The sequence below is a fragment of the Saccopteryx leptura genome, chromosome 3, assembly GCF_036850995.1.
Source record: "Saccopteryx leptura isolate mSacLep1 chromosome 3, mSacLep1_pri_phased_curated, whole genome shotgun sequence".
NCBI classification, from domain to species: Eukaryota; Metazoa; Chordata; class Mammalia; order Chiroptera; family Emballonuridae; genus Saccopteryx; species Saccopteryx leptura.
In genome coordinates, this window is record NC_089505.1 from 7,777,550 (window position 1) to 7,794,608 (window position 17,059).

The following is a 17,059-nucleotide window of genomic DNA, read 5'->3' on the forward strand; positions in this document are numbered from 1 at the left end:
GCCTCCAGAACTGAGAAGTAAACTTGTATTGTTTATAAGTCACCCAGTCTAGGGCGTTTTGTTAGAGCAGCCTGAATGACTAAGACACACAGGCAAGGTCTTTCCCTTTTCTGTGCCTCAGAAGTTCCCCTTCCCGTCTGGGAATGCAGTTTTTGTCATCACTAAGGACTAACAACCCACAGGTGGTAGGCTGGCAGTAGCAGCCAAGTCCACATTCCTCAGTCTGACCTCCATCAATTTTCACTTTTATGCTGAAGTCCATCTCCCTGGGCCAAACCACACTCGGTCTCTGCGAACCCTTCCCTCGATGACTCCAGCACCTCAGTCCTGGTCTTCTTTCCCAACGCTCCTTCTACCATCTTTCTAGGCAGCTCTAGTACTTGTCTCAGTGACCTAAGTATCACCTTCTCTGCACAATTCATCTGCCTTCTCAGTTCCGATGACTTTCATTTTCACTCTGCTTTGGACACCTGCATAGCGACAGCTTGGACTCCAGCCTTCACGGAGAATTGTTCTAGAGTGCTCTCTGCCCTTCTCTGAGCCCACTGTTCCTTCCCACCCGCACTTTCATCCTACCACAGCAACCAAATCCACTCTGGATCCTTGTTCAGATGTCTAGCCCATCATTTCCTCTCAACTCCCCTTGCTCCTTAACGCCCGTCTGCTGTCCTCTAACTACACGCAGACATTCCAGGGCTGCTTTCTCCAGTACCCTAAACACCTCAGCCTCCGAGTGTGTTTGTCATTTATTAATTTATTTCAACAAATAGGTTTCTGAAATTATGGACCATTTTTATGACAAGTGGTGAAGATAAAAATGTTAAGACCATGTTCCCTGTCCTCATGGGGCCTACAGTGCATTAGAATAAACCGAGAAACAACAATAAAGCAGTAAGTCGTATATTGAAGTGAAATACTATGGGAGCACACAAAAAGAAAATGTTCCAAGTTAATGAGAACGGCTGATAAGAGTGATACAAAAAACAAACTCCAAAAATATGCACACCACTCAATGTTCTCTTGACCCTGTTGTTGCCTAGCAACTATAGCTACCCCAAATCTTTTCCATACAGAGCTCCCTCTCTCAGCAGATGAAGTCTGTGACTCTCTCATCCCTCTTCCTCTTGACTACAAACCATCTCTGTCTTTATCTGCCCTTCCTTCCTTCTCCCTGTATCTCAGAAGAGAGGCATTTTTCTTTTTTTTCTCAAAGAGAACCATACAGGCTGTGCTCTGGATCTCAACCCTCAATCCTGGACTTGGTTCCACTAATTGGGAAGCAATGGAAGGAAGGACAGTACATAGAAAACAGCATGGAGACAGGAAGGCGCATTAATCTACATGTCAGGAGACCTGGGGTAAAGCCCCAGCTTTGCTCTAACCTGCTCTATGATTTGGGGCAGGCAGGTCATTTCACCTATCTAGACCTCAATTTCCTTAGCTATGAAATGAAACACCTGGGCTAGAAGATTGCTAAGGTATCTCTAGGTCTATTGCTCTTCTCCTCTCTCTCATTTTCAGTCTTCTCTTCACTGGCTTTTCCTCCTATATCTAAAAATAGGTTGCTGTCTTCTTTCCTCATCCAGAGAATGATAACTTTATTCTTCCTTTCCTATATCCAGGTTCAATATATTCTAAACACTTTTCTGCTCTATTAAAACTGTTCTCTTAAGTTACCAATGCTTAACAGCTACGACCTTTTCCTCAGACCTGAAGTGACGCCACCTCCTCATCTAATTTTCATGATCACAATGTGACACTCTGGTTTTTCCTTTTTTCCACCTCGCTTGCTGGCTTATCTTTTTCCCTCCTTTTCACCTCCATCTAAGGTAGGTCCATACAATTTGATCTTTAGCCCAGGGGTCCCCAAACTACAGCTGGCGGGTTGCATGCGGCCCCCTGCCGTGTTTCTGGAAGGGGCACCTCTTTCATTGGTGGTCAGTGAGAGGAGCATAGTTCCCATTGAAACACTGGTCAGTTTGTTGATTTAAATTTACTTGTTCTTTACTTTAAATATTGTATTTGTTCCCGTTTTGTATTTTTACTTTAAAATAAGATATGTGCAGTGTGCATAGGGATTTGTTCATAGTTTTTTTTATAGTCTGGCCCTCCAACGGTCTGAGGGACAGTGAACTGGCCCCCTGAGTAAAAAGTTTGGGGACCCCTGCTTTAGCCTATAACTCTCCTCTGTTCACACTCTCCCTCTCAGGAAGGTCACAAGCTCTATGTAAGGACGATAAAATGATTGGTCCACTAGTCTCTCGCACTAGCAAGTAAGACTCAGAAGTGGGCCAGTCAGATTTAGCAATCACTGAGGGCTCACTAGGGGTACTGAGAACTTCCCTAAATAGGAACTGGACGCCAACATTCCCTGGCTGAAGGGGGAACCCATGGGACACTCTTACCTGTCGCCGCTTTAGGAAGTCCAGGGCAATCTGCACGTTCTGCAGCTATGAAAACGCATCCTGCCCTTCTCCCGGGGCTGCAAACAAAAACAGGGGTGTTGATTTTAGCTACACCAGTATACTCATGCAGATCACTCCCATTTCAGAGTCAAAGACCACAAAGAATCCTTCATGGCCGAAGCCAGGTGTGGGAGCAACGTAAAGCGCCTTTCAACAGCAGAACCTGTCTGTGTCACCATGCTCTCTTAGGTCTCCAAAAGGCCTTGGTCACTCTAAGTCCCATGAACACAGCCGCTGTGACCACTGACGCTGAACCACTGCCACAGCTTCTCCACAGGTTCTCCTATGGTCCTACGTGGCTGCCTGCTTCTGCATGTGAGATTCATAGAGACAAAGACTATGGCTCTATGGCTCCTACAACCAGTGAAATGCTATTGGAAAGTCCTAATTGCATATTGCACAGGGATGTTGAACAAGCCGACCTTACTGCAAACACAGCAGAAGAAGCCTGAGGTAGCTCCGTTTAAAATGAGAATTACATATGTTTAATAAACAAGTGAAAAAATCCAAAATGATAGGCAAAATTCAGGAAGAAACCTATTTTCCAGGAAGATAGGTTTCCATGCAGGAAAGCTACCCTTTACCCCAGTATGAAATACCAAGAGCTAACAAAACCTTGATGGTATAGGGATGTTCAACATGATATCCCCCCAAAAAGTATTTTCCCCAGTTCCTTAATCCTAGGTGTCACATCAGCCACAGAAGAGGAGCCCATCTCCATCCCCTGCCTCTGGTGCCCTACCCATAGCTCAACCATTATCCCTCCAAAAGTACATGAAGTCTGTTTGCCCAACATGCAGGTTAACTATATACATCTGAAACATTCTCTCCTTCTCACTGTACAATGTTGCTTTTATCTTCCTAAAGCTGGAACTAAAATATCACTCTCATTAGATTATACCCAGTTCATTTGTAAATGTCAAATTGGTACTAAAGGCTGATAAAATATAAAGTAGTTCTGTTGTGAACACCTGCAGAGGAAACCTTTCCCCAAGTTAAAATGAGCAAAAAGTGGCCCAACAGGTGGAAAGAGGTAAAGGCATATCTCTCTGGGCATCCCCTCCCCAACACTTCTAAGGAACACTGCCAAACTAAGATTAATTGACCAGGATGTTGATGCCTCTCTGGGCAACTTCTTAAGTCAAAAGTTTAGGAAAAATCTTTAAGGCAAGAACCTCTTTTCAGTCATTTCAGTAATTATTGCAAATATGGCTTAAGGAATGACAGAGCCTATGAAACTGAAGATTCTAAGACAATGAAAAAGGAGATCAATAAAGTGAAAAGATGACTTTAAGAGGACAGGGAATGGGAAATATTGCCTAATCCCTGTTACTGGAGAAAGGTCATGGGCTATAATGTAGGGCCTGCAAGCAGGAAATGCCCCTTCCACACACCCTAATCTTTACTACTAGGTACCCCCCACCAAAAGTAAATAACCTTAAGAACATGCAAGTTAAACTCTGTCCTCCACAGCAACTAGAGATATTATTGACCAAGGCGGTGCATCTCCATGCAGTGAGTGGTTTGCAAACAACAGGCCATTCTGAAATCAAATGACATGGTGGAGGCTAGAGAGGTGGAGAGAGAGTACCTACCAGTTAGTCTGGATGAGCAGTTAACTGTCAGGCTTTCAATTAGACTTTCCAGTTCTGCACTCTGGACTCAGGCAACACAACAAGGCCACAAGAAAGCCACGAGTCTCCAGGTCAGAGGGACTTGATACCTCCCAAACACCATTATTCTCTTTGTGTCAACCATTCTCAGATGAGCAAAATAATTCCCACTTCAGGATCATCTAACAGTAGCCAGCGGCACAATTACTTTTCACCACTTTCTTTGGGACCCATATTCCCAGGTAAAGAGGGAAGAAGGCAATTGGTAACTGAGCTACTGGAGACCTGGAGACCCTCAGATTCTCTGATGGCCCTGCAGTGCCAGCTGAGATGCTGGCATCACTGAGAGGACCTACTACATCATCATCTTCCTCTTCCTGCTCCTCGCCGTTTGTATGGCGCCAGGAGGGCATGCTCACCAGACCGAGGGTCTTCAGCCCTGCTGGCTCCTCTGGCCACCAACCAAGGCAAAGACACAACAGAGGAACAAGAAATTCACAACACAAAAATGAAAAGGGGATGAACGCAGCATTAAACAAAAAAAGGATGAAAATACCCTCCCACATCCAAAAAAAGGCAAGACCAGAACAGATGGTTTCATTGAACATGTCTTATGTTGAAACACAGCCTCAATTCTCCACAGCCAACCACCCTCTCTGTTCTGTGAATCAATGAAGGGAGAAAGAGGCAAAGTGAAAAGCGTGAAAGAGATATTTGGATTGTTTTCAGTGATAAGATGCTATCCTATGAATTTATCTTGATAAACACCTATAGGTTCTTAAAGGTTAGGAAAGTAAATTAGATTGGAGTGGTTTTAACCTGTTTTGTAAGCAATGTCACCAAAAATGTCCCTTTCCAATATAAAATCACTACAAGTCATCAAACATACCAGGAAAATTGCACAAAATATAACTTTTCTTTTTAATTATTTATTTATTCTTTTTTCCTTTATTTATTTATTTTTTTAGAGGAGAGGAAGAGAGAGAGACAGAGAGAGAGAGGAGAGACAGAGAGAGAGAAGGGGGGAGCAGCTGGAAGCATCAACTCCCATATGTGCCTTGACCAGGCAAGCCCAGGGTTTAGAACCGGCGACCTCAGCATTTCCAGGTCACGCTTTATGCACTGCGCCACCACAGGTCAGGTCACAAAATATAACTTGATGAGCTCTGAGGAGTCAAGTCCAGCATACTAAAGGTGAAATTTTGAATACCCATGAAATTTATGAATGAGGGCCAGAGAAGAACTAGAATTCACTCTGTGCTGGCTGTGCTAATAAGAGCATCTGTCAATTTTAGGCCATTAAAAATTATAAGCCCTGGCCAGTTGACTTAGTGGTAGAGCGTCGGCCTGGCGTGCAGAACTCCCGGGTTCGATTCCCGGCCAGGGCACACAGGAGAAGCGCCCATCTGCTTCTCCACCCCTCCCCCTCTCCTTTCTCTCTGTCTCTCTCTTCCCCTCTTGCAGCCGAGGCTCCATTGGAGCAGGAATGGCCTGGGCGCTGGGGATGGCTCCTTGGCCTCTGCCCCGGGCGCTAGAGTGGCTCTGGTCGCGGCAGAGCGACGCCCCGGAGGGGCAGAGCATCGCCCCCTGGTGGACAGAGCGTCGCCCCCTGTGGGTGTGCCGGGTGGATCCTGGTCGGGCGGAAGCGGGAGTCTGACTGTCTCTCCTCGTTTCTAGCTTCAGAAAAATACAAAAAAAAAAAAAAAAAAATTATAATTCTATTGCAAGGCAAAAAAAAGATGTGAAACCAAAGGGCCCAAGGGAGCCAAACCCAATCCTAGATGGAGCTGAGTATTACTTAGGGAGTGATAACTAACAGGCCAAATTCTGTTCCTGAAACACAACGAAGAACGACTACGGATTCACCAATGGCAGCGAGTGGGCCGAGCTTCCCAGACTACTCAGACTGTGCGCCTGCCTCTCTTCAGTTCTCTTTCCTCACAGATGTTTCCAGTAGTCAACCCTAGACTTCTCTAAGTGAAAATTATGTTGTCTGTGATGCTGGAGCTAGAACAGAAACTGCACAGGATCACCTGCTTCCATTAGCCTCAAATATATGAAACAATGGGCCCGTCAAGTAAGATTGTTTAAATCCTGCAAACAAAGCAAGTATGAGAACTATCATCTGACAAGCTAAGAGGCTCACACAAATTTGCCCTCGGGCATATAGGTGTTTCCCACAAGCAATGTTTAATACACTCGGAGAGGAGGCAGGCACAGTTGGTTGTCCAAGGAGCCCAAATATACTGACTGCATCTAGGGCTGTGCTCAGGCACCAACTTCAGCATCCTTCAAACCTGTGAGACTCAGTGAATAACAGCAGGAGAAAAGTGAGGTGAATTGAGGGAAAAATTACTCGAAACATCTGGGCTTTTAAATGTAAACTTCAGGACCTGATATGAATACAGAAAATTAAACAATTCATAATAAATGGAAAAATAAGAAAAAGCCTATATAGGCTAGAAATAAAATTCCAAGAAGAAAAATACACCTCATTAAAATTTTTTATGAATCTACTATTCCTAAAATACTACTAGTATCTGTAAATGGATTTAAAAACAAGTAAGGAGAAAGCATGCAGTTATGGAAATATAACTGATACCTGAATCTATCAAGAAATGAGAATAGATGACACATCATTTTGGATTAAGATAAAATCACACCATATGTAAACTGTAGGTCTGAGATAGGAATAAAGTCCACCCATAATCTCTTCTGCTTCTGACTCCCATGTCACAAGGAAAGCAATGACGGCCGCTTGCCCCGCCACTCAGCCCGATGGACCGATAGAAACAGGGCCCCACCTGTGAGGTCACACATGAGGAGGAGAGAGCAGCTCACCAGTTTGGTGCCCGAGAGGACCTCCAGCAGACAGATCAGGTTATGGCCATCCCGCAGATCTTCATAGAGATCACTGATGTGCTTGCGGACCTGTGCACAACAGTAAAACAGACTGCTTTTTATTTGAGCTTGAATTATTTTATTCTCTACGAAAGAATCTCTGTAAACAGAAATTAAGTATTTGAAACTGGAAACAGTAAATTCAGGAATTTTCAGGTTGGAATACAGCATATGAACATTTACCAGAGTGTGTGTTTTTAATGAAGGCATTTTATTTATTTATTTTTTATTTTTTTTATAGAGACAGAGAGAGAGAGTCAGAGTGAGGGATAGACAGGGATAGACAGACAGGAACGGAGAAATTAGAAGCATCAATCATTAGTTTTTCGTTGCGCATTGCGACACTTTAGTTGTTCATTGATTGCCTTCTCATATGTGTCTTGACCATGGCCTTCAGCAGACTGAGTAACCCCTTGCTTGAGCCAGTGACCTTGGGTCCAAGCTGGTGAATTTTTGCTCAAACCAGATGAGCCCACGCTCAAGTCGGCGACTTCGGGGTCTCAAACCTGGATCTTCCGCATCCCAGTCCGATGCTCTATCCACTACGCCACTGCCTGGTCAGGCTGTGTTTTTAAAATTGAAGCCAGATTTATTACACATTATGGCAACCCTGAACAGTATTCAAGAAGGTTTGGACAAGGAGATGGGGAGTCGTAATCATCCTGAAACACCTCAGGAATTATTATGAACCTAAATGAGATACGATGGCCAATGATAGACAGTTGAGTCCAGCCAGAGGTAGAAAAGCCTTCCAGAGATACTACAAAGGAAACTAAAATGCCAGTTGCCCACTGTTTCACAGGGTATACTTCTACTTTAACCCCTCTCTTGTCAAATACTTCACAGTGAATTTGAGAATTATTTTCCTTTTAGGAAAAATAATTTCAATTTTATAACAGAAACAATAAAAGAACAAATCTCACTTTGGAAAAATGTATGGTTAAACTCCAATTCTGTGCAAAATGCTTTCCCTGTTATCCCATCTACCCCTCACATCTATCAGGCAGGTTTTATTATTATTCCTATGTTATACATGAGGAAATGAGGCACAAGAGATTAAATAACTTGCCCAGCATCACAGGTGGGAAGCTGGCCTCAACTTGGCCTTTTTTTTCTCTCTCTCTCTCTTTTTTTTTTGCATTTTTCTGAAGCTGGAAACAGGGAGAGACAGTCAGACAGACTCCCGCATGCGCCCAACCGGGATCCACCCGGCACGCCCACCATGGGGCGATGCTCTGCCCACCAGAGGGCGATGCTCTGCCCATCCTGGGTGTCGCCATGTTGTGACTAGAGCCACTCTAGCACCTGAGGCAGAGGCCACAGAGCCATCTCCAGCGCCCGGGCCATCTTTGCTCCAATGGAGCCTTGGCTGCGGGAGCGGAAGAGAGAGACAGAGAGGAAGGAGCGGCAGAGGGGTGGAGAAGCAAATGGGCGCTTCTCTGTGTGCCCTGGCTGGGAATCGAACCCGGGTCCTCCGCACGCTAGGCCGACACTCTACCGCTGAGCCAACAAGCCAGGGCCTTCAACTTGGTCTTTTTGAATTTTAGTCTTTTCCATGAACTTCTATGTGTATTTTTAACTTCTATGTCTTATAATCAACCATAATATTCTTTTATTTACTGAATCCAAATAACTGCCCTGTGAGGTTTATTTGTGACTCATATTTCATAAGCGAAACTGAGGCTCTAAGATATTAACCACATAGCTTTGGTAAATGGCAGTAGGCCTTCTGACTTATTCCAAATTTAGTGATGATACTTCATTGAGTGACAATCACAACACAGATTCAGAAGATTAGTAGAAATTACAGGAAAAGAATTCCTTTTCAAAAGAAATCATTTTCTAGATAACAATAAAAGGGCCAGTTTCAGATGTAGTCGATTTCTAGACAATGGGATTTTTCAAGTAGAGACTGGGATATTGAGGTTTCCAAATTAGTGTGGAAAACTGAATTATAGTTCGTTCCAGTTATAATATCTACAATTCAAAAACAGAAAGGGAATTAGAAAAGATAAAAACTGGAACTATTTGAGAAGATTTCCCGAACTAGAAAAACTTGAAAAATTACAAAATGTCTTGATAGAAAGAAAGAAAGAAGAGAGGAAAACCATATAAGACAAGACATAGAGTTTAAAATATGCAAGTTGTGCATTTTTGTGTGTATGTGTATTAAGGAATAAAGTAACAGGTAGAGTACCCAAATGAAGAAAATAGTTCATAATAAATCGCATAATAGCTTTCAAATACTGAAAGAACAACTCTTCCATTTCTGAGCTGTTTACAATGTACTCAATGTACAATGTGTCATATAGATATGACACACTTTCTGGTTTAAGCATTTCTCTTCCTCACTTGAAGTTGACAATGAACAAAACAATTCACCCAGTTCAGACTTGTGGTATTTGTTGACTCTCAGGGTGTCAATACTCCCACCATGACCACTTGCAAGCTGCTATTATAAATGCGATGTTGGAAAGAAAAGTACATTTTGCACACCATTATGTAGTGTTTTCATCACAGAAATACAAAAGACATAATTAACCTCAAGAACACAGACAATAAGAATATGTAGAAAAATAACGATGAAGTGATGAATTTTGAGTATTTACTACTTTTATTTTAAATAGAATGTATTTAACTGTAAATTTATATAATTTAATTTTTAGCAATGGCTATGCTTAGCAACAAGCTCACAAAATTCCCCAGAATTTAACATTTGGCTCTTGTGAGCCTGTGTAAACTGACTCCAGCACACCAGTGGCTCCAAGATTTCAGGACCTCTCCCTCAGATAGGTCCAAGGTTTCGAACTCTGCAGCCAGAAGAGCCACAGTGCACCACTAACAGAAAGAAGCAGTCATGAGGGTTGGAAAGGGAATGAATTTGACAAATTCAGTTTTAAATATGTTGAATGTAAAGTGGCCACAAAGGAGCTACAAATGCAAATGTTCTTGAAGCAGCTGGAAATACCAGAATTCCATTTGGGTCAGCTGAGAACTTCAGTCTGGAAGTCATGCATAGAGGTGCTAACTAGAGACATGGGAAATGTTGGGCTTTCTGGGTTAGGGGCAAGCAAGAAGAGCAGAGTGCTAAGGACTGAGCCTGAGGGAATCGCCAAAATTAGAGGGCAGAGACGGAAAAGCAATCAATGGGGGGCGGGGGGCAGCAGTGAGAGGTAGACAAAAAACTGAGAACCTATAATCAAGGAAGGGTGATCACCAGCATCTAATGCTACAGGACAAGGAGGATGAGGACTAAGAAAGGGTTTTTTAATTTTCCTACAATAAGAGTGTTTGGGATTATAATTTTCTGAAGAGTGGTAGAAAGGAAATCAGATTATCAATGAATGGTAATTTAAAAATAAATAATTCAAAATATTAAAAACTTAGTATTAAGGATTAAGAAGAGAAGAGATAACAAGGAATTTATTTTTGATAATATAACATCTGAATATAAGGTATAAATAGCAGGAATGGACAGTGAATAACTATTTAAATGAATTAAAAGTAGGGTTAAATACCAGGTGAGATCATGTTATCAATAGGATACTAAATACCACAGGATACTGAAAAGAAAAAGGAGGCACTTTGAAATGCAAAGTTAATTTCACATCAAGGCCCCAAAATTCCAGTTATATTTTACAACTATGAATAGCAAAATTCAACCGCTTTATAAGAAATTTAGTGGAAAACTAGTTAGTTATATCTCAGTCCTCTGATTACACAAAATAACTGTGAAAACCAACAGAGAGAGATATAGACAGAGGTAACAGGAAAGGAGAATGCTGGAGTATTTTCCTCTTCTGGAGAATTTTCAAGAACAGAGAACAACAGTCTGTTTCTGAAGCTTACTGGTCACAACTCTGCCCAGAGAAGGACAAAAACTAACATACTAGTGCTTCCATGTCAGAAACTTTTCAATTGTAGAAATAGAATCTGGAGGGCTCAATTAACATCCCACGATCACACATTCAGTAAAGGGACAGGCCGATCAAATCTAGGTCTGCTCCATTCTGAAGTCTTAACTCTTCTGCAAATACAAGGTTGACTCTCAAGTTTTCCACAAATGCATTAAGAAAAAGTCCAGTAAAGTAAGTATCATTAGTTATAGAGACAGCTGCATAAAATAAAGCCAAGAAAGCTCAGAGATCATCAATATGTATGTTTCCAACAAATAACCATGCTCTGTCAACAAACGAGTAGAAAACTTCAACTATCCAGATGGTTGACTGTTTGTACTACCTGTAAAAATCACTGTCAAAGTGAGTGAATGCCTGAGAATATGTGTGAATGGCTAACAAACTCATGAAAAAATGCTCAATATCATTAGCCATAAGGAAAATGTAAGTCACAACTATAGTGAGATACCACATCACATCTACTAGGATGGCCACAACTGAAAAACACACAAAAACAGATAAGTGTTTGATGGAGATGTAAGAAACCGGAAAGCTCATACACTGCTGGAAATGGAAAATGCTGTGGCTGTTTTGGCAAAAAGTCTGACAGTTCCTCAAAAGGCTAACCACAAGTTATCATATGATCCAGTAACTCCACTCCAGGTATATATAAGAGAATTGAAAGCACATCCAGAAAAAAAACAAAAAACAAAAACTTGTACATGACTGAATGTTCACAACAGCAATTACTGCTTGTAATAACCAAAAATAACTCAAATATCTATCAACTGATAAATGGGTACACAAAATGTTGTACATCCACAGAATGAAATATTATTCAGCAAAAAATATTGATTCAGGGTATAACATGGACGAACCTTGAAAACATTATGCACAGGAAAAGAAGCCAGTAAAACAAAGCAATAGACCACAGGCTGTGTGAGTCCATTTACATGAGACATCCAGACCAGCCAAAGCTACAGACAGAAAGTAGATACTGTATTTCCCCTGCATAAGAGGCTCCCATGTATAAGACGCACCTTAATTTGGGGCCCGGAAATTTGAAAAAAAAAAAAAAAAAAAAAAGAATATACTGTATTACATAAGGTTATTAAACTCAAGTTTTATTCATCATAAAATTCATACAACTCCTCATCACTGTCAAAATTACCATCCATTAACTTGTCCTCATCTGTATCTGATGATGAATCACTGTCTTCATAGACTGCCTCATCCGCACTTTCATCTATGGCATTTGAAATGCCACACTTCTACACCAGTGTATAAGACGCACCCAGTTCTTAGACCCCGAATTTTTGGGGAAGGGTGCGTCTTATACATGGGGAAATACAGTAAGTGGTTGCCTGGGGCTGGGGGAGGTATTGGGGGAGTTAGGGTATAGGGTTTCTTTTGGGGGTGATGAAAGTGTTCTAAAATTGAATGTGATAATTGTACAACTCTGATAATATACTAGAAGCCATTGAATTATACACTTTAAATGGGAGAATTGTACATGTGAGTTAAATAAATAAAAAAAAAGACATTTTGAAAAACTAACTAATGACTAAATTTTGTGAGAACAAGTCCATCCTAACCAGGTCAATTTTCCCCAATCCCCCATGCATTATTCATAAACCAAGGAAAAGCTCTGGTACTCCAATTTTTTTAAAGTTTTATTTATTGATTTTAGAGAAGAGAGAGAGAGAAAGGTGGGGAGGGGAACAGGAAGCCATCAACTCATAGCTGCTTCTCCTATGTGCCTTCCCAGGGCATGCCCCGGGGTTTTGAACCAGTGACCTCAGCACTGCGGACCAACGCTTTAACCACTGCACCACAGGTCAGGCTGCTCTCCAATTTTTTAAAGATTGTTTGAAGTTAAAAAAGATAAACGGCTATCCTCAATATCTGATTGGCTTTTTTAGCAAAGGGAATAAATTATACTAAGTGCTTGGAATCAGAATCTGAGCCCAAAGGGATTTTAAAGATTACTTACCTCTAACACTCTCAGATTACAGATAGGAAAATGTTGCCTGGAGAAGTTAAATAACTGGTGTCATATAATGGAGCTGGGAAGTTTCAGATCACTGTCTCCTGACTCCGAGTTCAGTGCTCTTTCCCTTCACAAGATTCTCGTGACACATGAGGGGTAGAAATGGCATATAGCAACGTTATTAAATTATAAAAGGTCACTCAGCCTGACCAGGCGGTGGCGCAGTGGATAGAGCGTAGGACTGGGATGCGGAAGGATCCAGGTTCAAAACCCCAAGGTTGCCAGCTTGAGCGTGGGCTCATCTGGCTTGAGCAAAAATAAAAGCTCACCAGCTTGGACCCAAGGTCGCCGGCTCAAGCAAGGGGTTACTCGGTCTGCTGAAGGCCTGCGGTCAAGGCACATATGAGAAAGCAATCAATGAACAACTAAGGAGTCCCAATGAAAAACTGATGATTGATGCTTCTCATCTCTCTCCATCCCTGTCTATCCCTCTCTCTGACTCTGACTCTCTCCCTGTCCCTGTAAAAAAATAAATAAAATAAAAGGTCACCCAAAAGGACCAGGGATTATCATGTAGTATTCTTTGATACCTGCAGAGGACCTGATCTAGAAAAGCTTCCCTGTAAGGCTGTTAAAAGAAAACAAGCAGCTCCATTTTCTTGATCCAAATTATGTTGAAGAGCAAAATAAAATAGGTCAGAAGGGAAAGTTTTAAAGAGAAGAGTATGCTATTTACTCAGTTATACTTAATAAAAGATACAGGAGCCCTGGCCAGATAGCTTGGTTGGTTAATGTATCCTCCTTTAGCCCAGAGGCTGCTGGTTTGATCTCCGTTCAGGGAACGAACACACAGGAACAGATCGATGTTCCTGTCTCTCCCCCACTCCTGCCTTTCTCACTAAAATCAATAAATAAAAATTTTAAAAAGATACAGAAAAAGTGAAAGTGAACCTAGTAATTTCAAATGGATTTCTGAATTTATACATTTCTAAACTATAAGAGGCCCTGGCCGGTTGGCTCAGCGGTAGAGCGTCAGCCTGGCGTGCGGGGGACCCGGGTTCGATTTCCGGCCAGGGCACATAGGAGAAGTGCCCATTTGCTTCTCCATCCCCCTCCTTCCTCTCTGTCTCTCTCTTCCCCTCCCCCAGCTAAGGTTCCATTGGAGCAAAGATGGCCCGGGCGCTGGGGATTGCTCCTTGGCCTCTGCCCCAGGTGCTAGAGTGGCTCTGGTCGCGGCAGAGTGACGCCCCGGAGGGGCAGAGCATCGCCCCCTGGTGGGCAGAGCATCGCCCCTGGTGGGCGTGCCGGGTGGATCCCAGTCAGACGCATGCAGGAGTCTGTCTGACTGTCTCTCCCCGTTTCCAGCTTCAGAAAAAATAAATAAAAAAAACTATAAGAAGGAAATTCCATTTTAATTTAGCAAATTTATTCTCAAGGAAAAGCCTAATGCTAAAAAACAGATTCTAGTTGGCCCCAGAGGGCCCGTTGGCTCAGTGGTAGATAGTCGGCCTGACGTGCAGAAGTCCCGGGTTTGATTCCCGGCCAGGGTCACAGGCACCTGGGATTTTACAAAGAGCATCAGCTTTTTCTCCCACTCAGCAAAGCCAAGCCTCCACCCCACCCCACACACCCAGGCCAGGGGAGCAGGTAGCCCGTTCATTCACTTGAGCGCCAGGTGGGGAATACATGATGGGGGTGCTGCTGGGAACCCCGAAGAGGCTCCTGCAGGGCTGGGCCACTGGGGCAGAGACCCTAAGAGAGGGCATGAGCCAGTGGGAGGAAAGGCCCACGGATGCTGGGTAGAGGCGTGGGGGACTGACACACGGCTGTGGCTCCGGGGTCTGCGGGCCCCGCCTACGCCAACAGGAAGTGCTGTGCTGATTCCGGAGGACAAGGGGACTGACGGGCATCTCCCTGCTACCTAGCCTCCGACCCAACTCCTCCTTCCAGTGTGCAGGCGGCACCGCCAGAGCGCCTCCTTCACCATCACATCCTTCCTGTGCCTGCGATTAGCGGGGCAGGGACCCCAGTACCTAAGCAACCTTCCTAAGCTTCTGTTTCTCTTGTAGAATAGAGAGAACACATACGGGGAGCGGGTGGGGGGCACGTCCATGAACACACCCTGGGGCTTTGCAGAAGGAACCAGAGCGGCGGTTTTCACCCTTTTTCGTCTCATGGCAAATACACAGATTAGTACAATTCCGCGGCACATCAAGAACATTTCCTTTATTCTGACAATCTGACAAAAAATATATATGTATCATTTTGATTCATGCACACCAGTCAGCTATTGCTGTGTTGACTATTGTCTTTTTTTTTTTATTTGATACTCTAAGAATAAAAAGTCAGTACCTCTGACTAAATAGTCAGCTATGGCATGTTTTAAAAATTCTTGCAGGCCCTGGCCAGGAAGTTCCATTGGTGAGAGCATCCTCCTAACATACCAAGGGTGTGGGTTCTACCCTCAGTCAGGGCACATGCAAGAGTCAACCAGTGAATGCATAAATAAGTGGCACAGCAAATGGGTGCTTTTCTCCCTCTCCCCCACCTTTCCTTTCTCTACAAAACAAAACAAAACAAAACAATAACAATTCTTGTAGTAAATGGATTTATAATAAAATCGCTGAACTAGGAACCAAAGAGAGCAGCTGACCCCCACATACCACTCTAGCCACCAGTTTTCCCATCTGCAAAATGGAGACAATAGGCATCCCCATCTGGCCACGTCATCAGGCCATTATGAGGGCCAGATGAGACAAAGCACAGCAAGCACCTCAGAGAGATGCCTGGCAAGTGCCACCTGGAACTGGCAACGTGCCCTCAGAGCCTCAGTGACATGGCCCTTCCTACCCACAGCAGGGGCCATGGTGCCGGTGGCCTTCCCTGCTCCCACTCCCCAACATGGTTCAGGCAGGATTAACTCTATTCCCCTCCACAGTCATCCTATCACTTGGCCACAGTGATTGTTTTGGGGATAGGCACATGGCCCAGTCAGAGCCAATGAGATCTGAGGAAAGCCTTCCCTGGTACCGGGAGGCCTCCAGTCTTCTGTAAGAGCCACCCAGAGACATGTCCCCATCCTTGACTGGTGCAGTGGGAAGTGGACAACTGTGGATGCTGTGATGTGACAGAGGGTGGAGCGGTCTAGAGTGTTGAAGAGACTGTTGAAGGAGGAAAGTGACATCAGGAAGGCGGTGCAAGGACAAAAGGAGACACCTATACCTGGGACTACTGAGTGTGCCTGGAGCTGTCCACCTGAGGATTTCTGTCACATGCATGATGAATTCCTTGTGTCATATTAATTCATCTGAGCTGGGTTTTTGGTTATTTGCAAGCAAGGGATTTCTATTTAGTTAATGTTCTAACAGCTTTGATAGGATAATAATGTCACGTTCTTTTAAACAGATTCAGGCCCCAGAATCCTAAAAGCTTTAGACCACTGAGTCAGCTCATGGTATAGGAAGGTGGTAGGTGCCCAACCCTCCAGGCATCTCAGAAGGTGGCAGGAGGGATCCGAACTCATGAACAGGCTCCAGCCACCTTCCCAGGAAACCTCGGTCAGGCCCGCCTTCCAGAAGGAGAAGGGTAGTCACGACAAAGAAACAAGGAAGCATGCACCACCGCAAGGGCAGGAGATGCTGCGAGACCCAGACTACCTGGGAGGGGGAGCTCTTGAGGACCACAATAAATGCAAGGGGGATGTTTGTAGGGACAGTAACCAGTTCCTTGCCGCGGACCAGCACGGCTCCTAATAACGGTGCGGAATTAAGGAAACATACTCATCCAGAAAAAATGGGACCAGGAGGACTCTTCAAATGCTGATGGCAATATCCAAGTGCTCCATAGCCCCAGTTCACTTTATTATATAGCCATATGCAAATCAAGGAAGTCCTTGATACAAAGTTACACATCCAAGGCTACAACAGGAACTCTACACCAAGGCATAAACCAATACATTAGTGAAATTTACCAACATCTGAAAACAAATAAAGAGTCAGAGGAATGGCATGTAAATTGCTTCCAGCAACTTAAGGAAGCAAGTGAAGTGGGTGCAAATACTCAGCATCATAGGCAAATATGGAGATGGAGGGGAGAGAACTTAGCCTTTTGCTAAGCCTCCAATCTACAAAGGCTTTTTGCCATTTATGGTCCACAACAGTTCCTAGAAGACACTGTCAGGGGAAAGGGTGACCA

The 17,059-nt window shown here is 43.6% G+C and overlaps 1 protein-coding gene across 1 annotated transcript in view; it reads right to left on the minus strand.

The window, feature by feature from the left end:
- Positions 1 to 2,405: 2,405 nt before the first annotated feature.
- The window catches only part of LOC136398668 (microtubule-actin cross-linking factor 1, isoforms 6/7-like), a 55,729-nt gene continuing 41,075 nt past the window's right edge, over positions 2,406 to 17,059 (minus strand). Inside the window, exons 17-18 of the mRNA XM_066372889.1 lie at positions 6,920 to 7,009; positions 2,406 to 2,482 (exon numbers count right to left, since the gene is read on the minus strand). Coding sequence (XP_066228986.1) covers positions 6,990 to 7,009 — 20 coding nt within the window. The 3' untranslated portion in view covers positions 2,406 to 2,482; positions 6,920 to 6,989. The remainder of the gene's footprint in view (positions 2,483 to 6,919; positions 7,010 to 17,059) is intronic.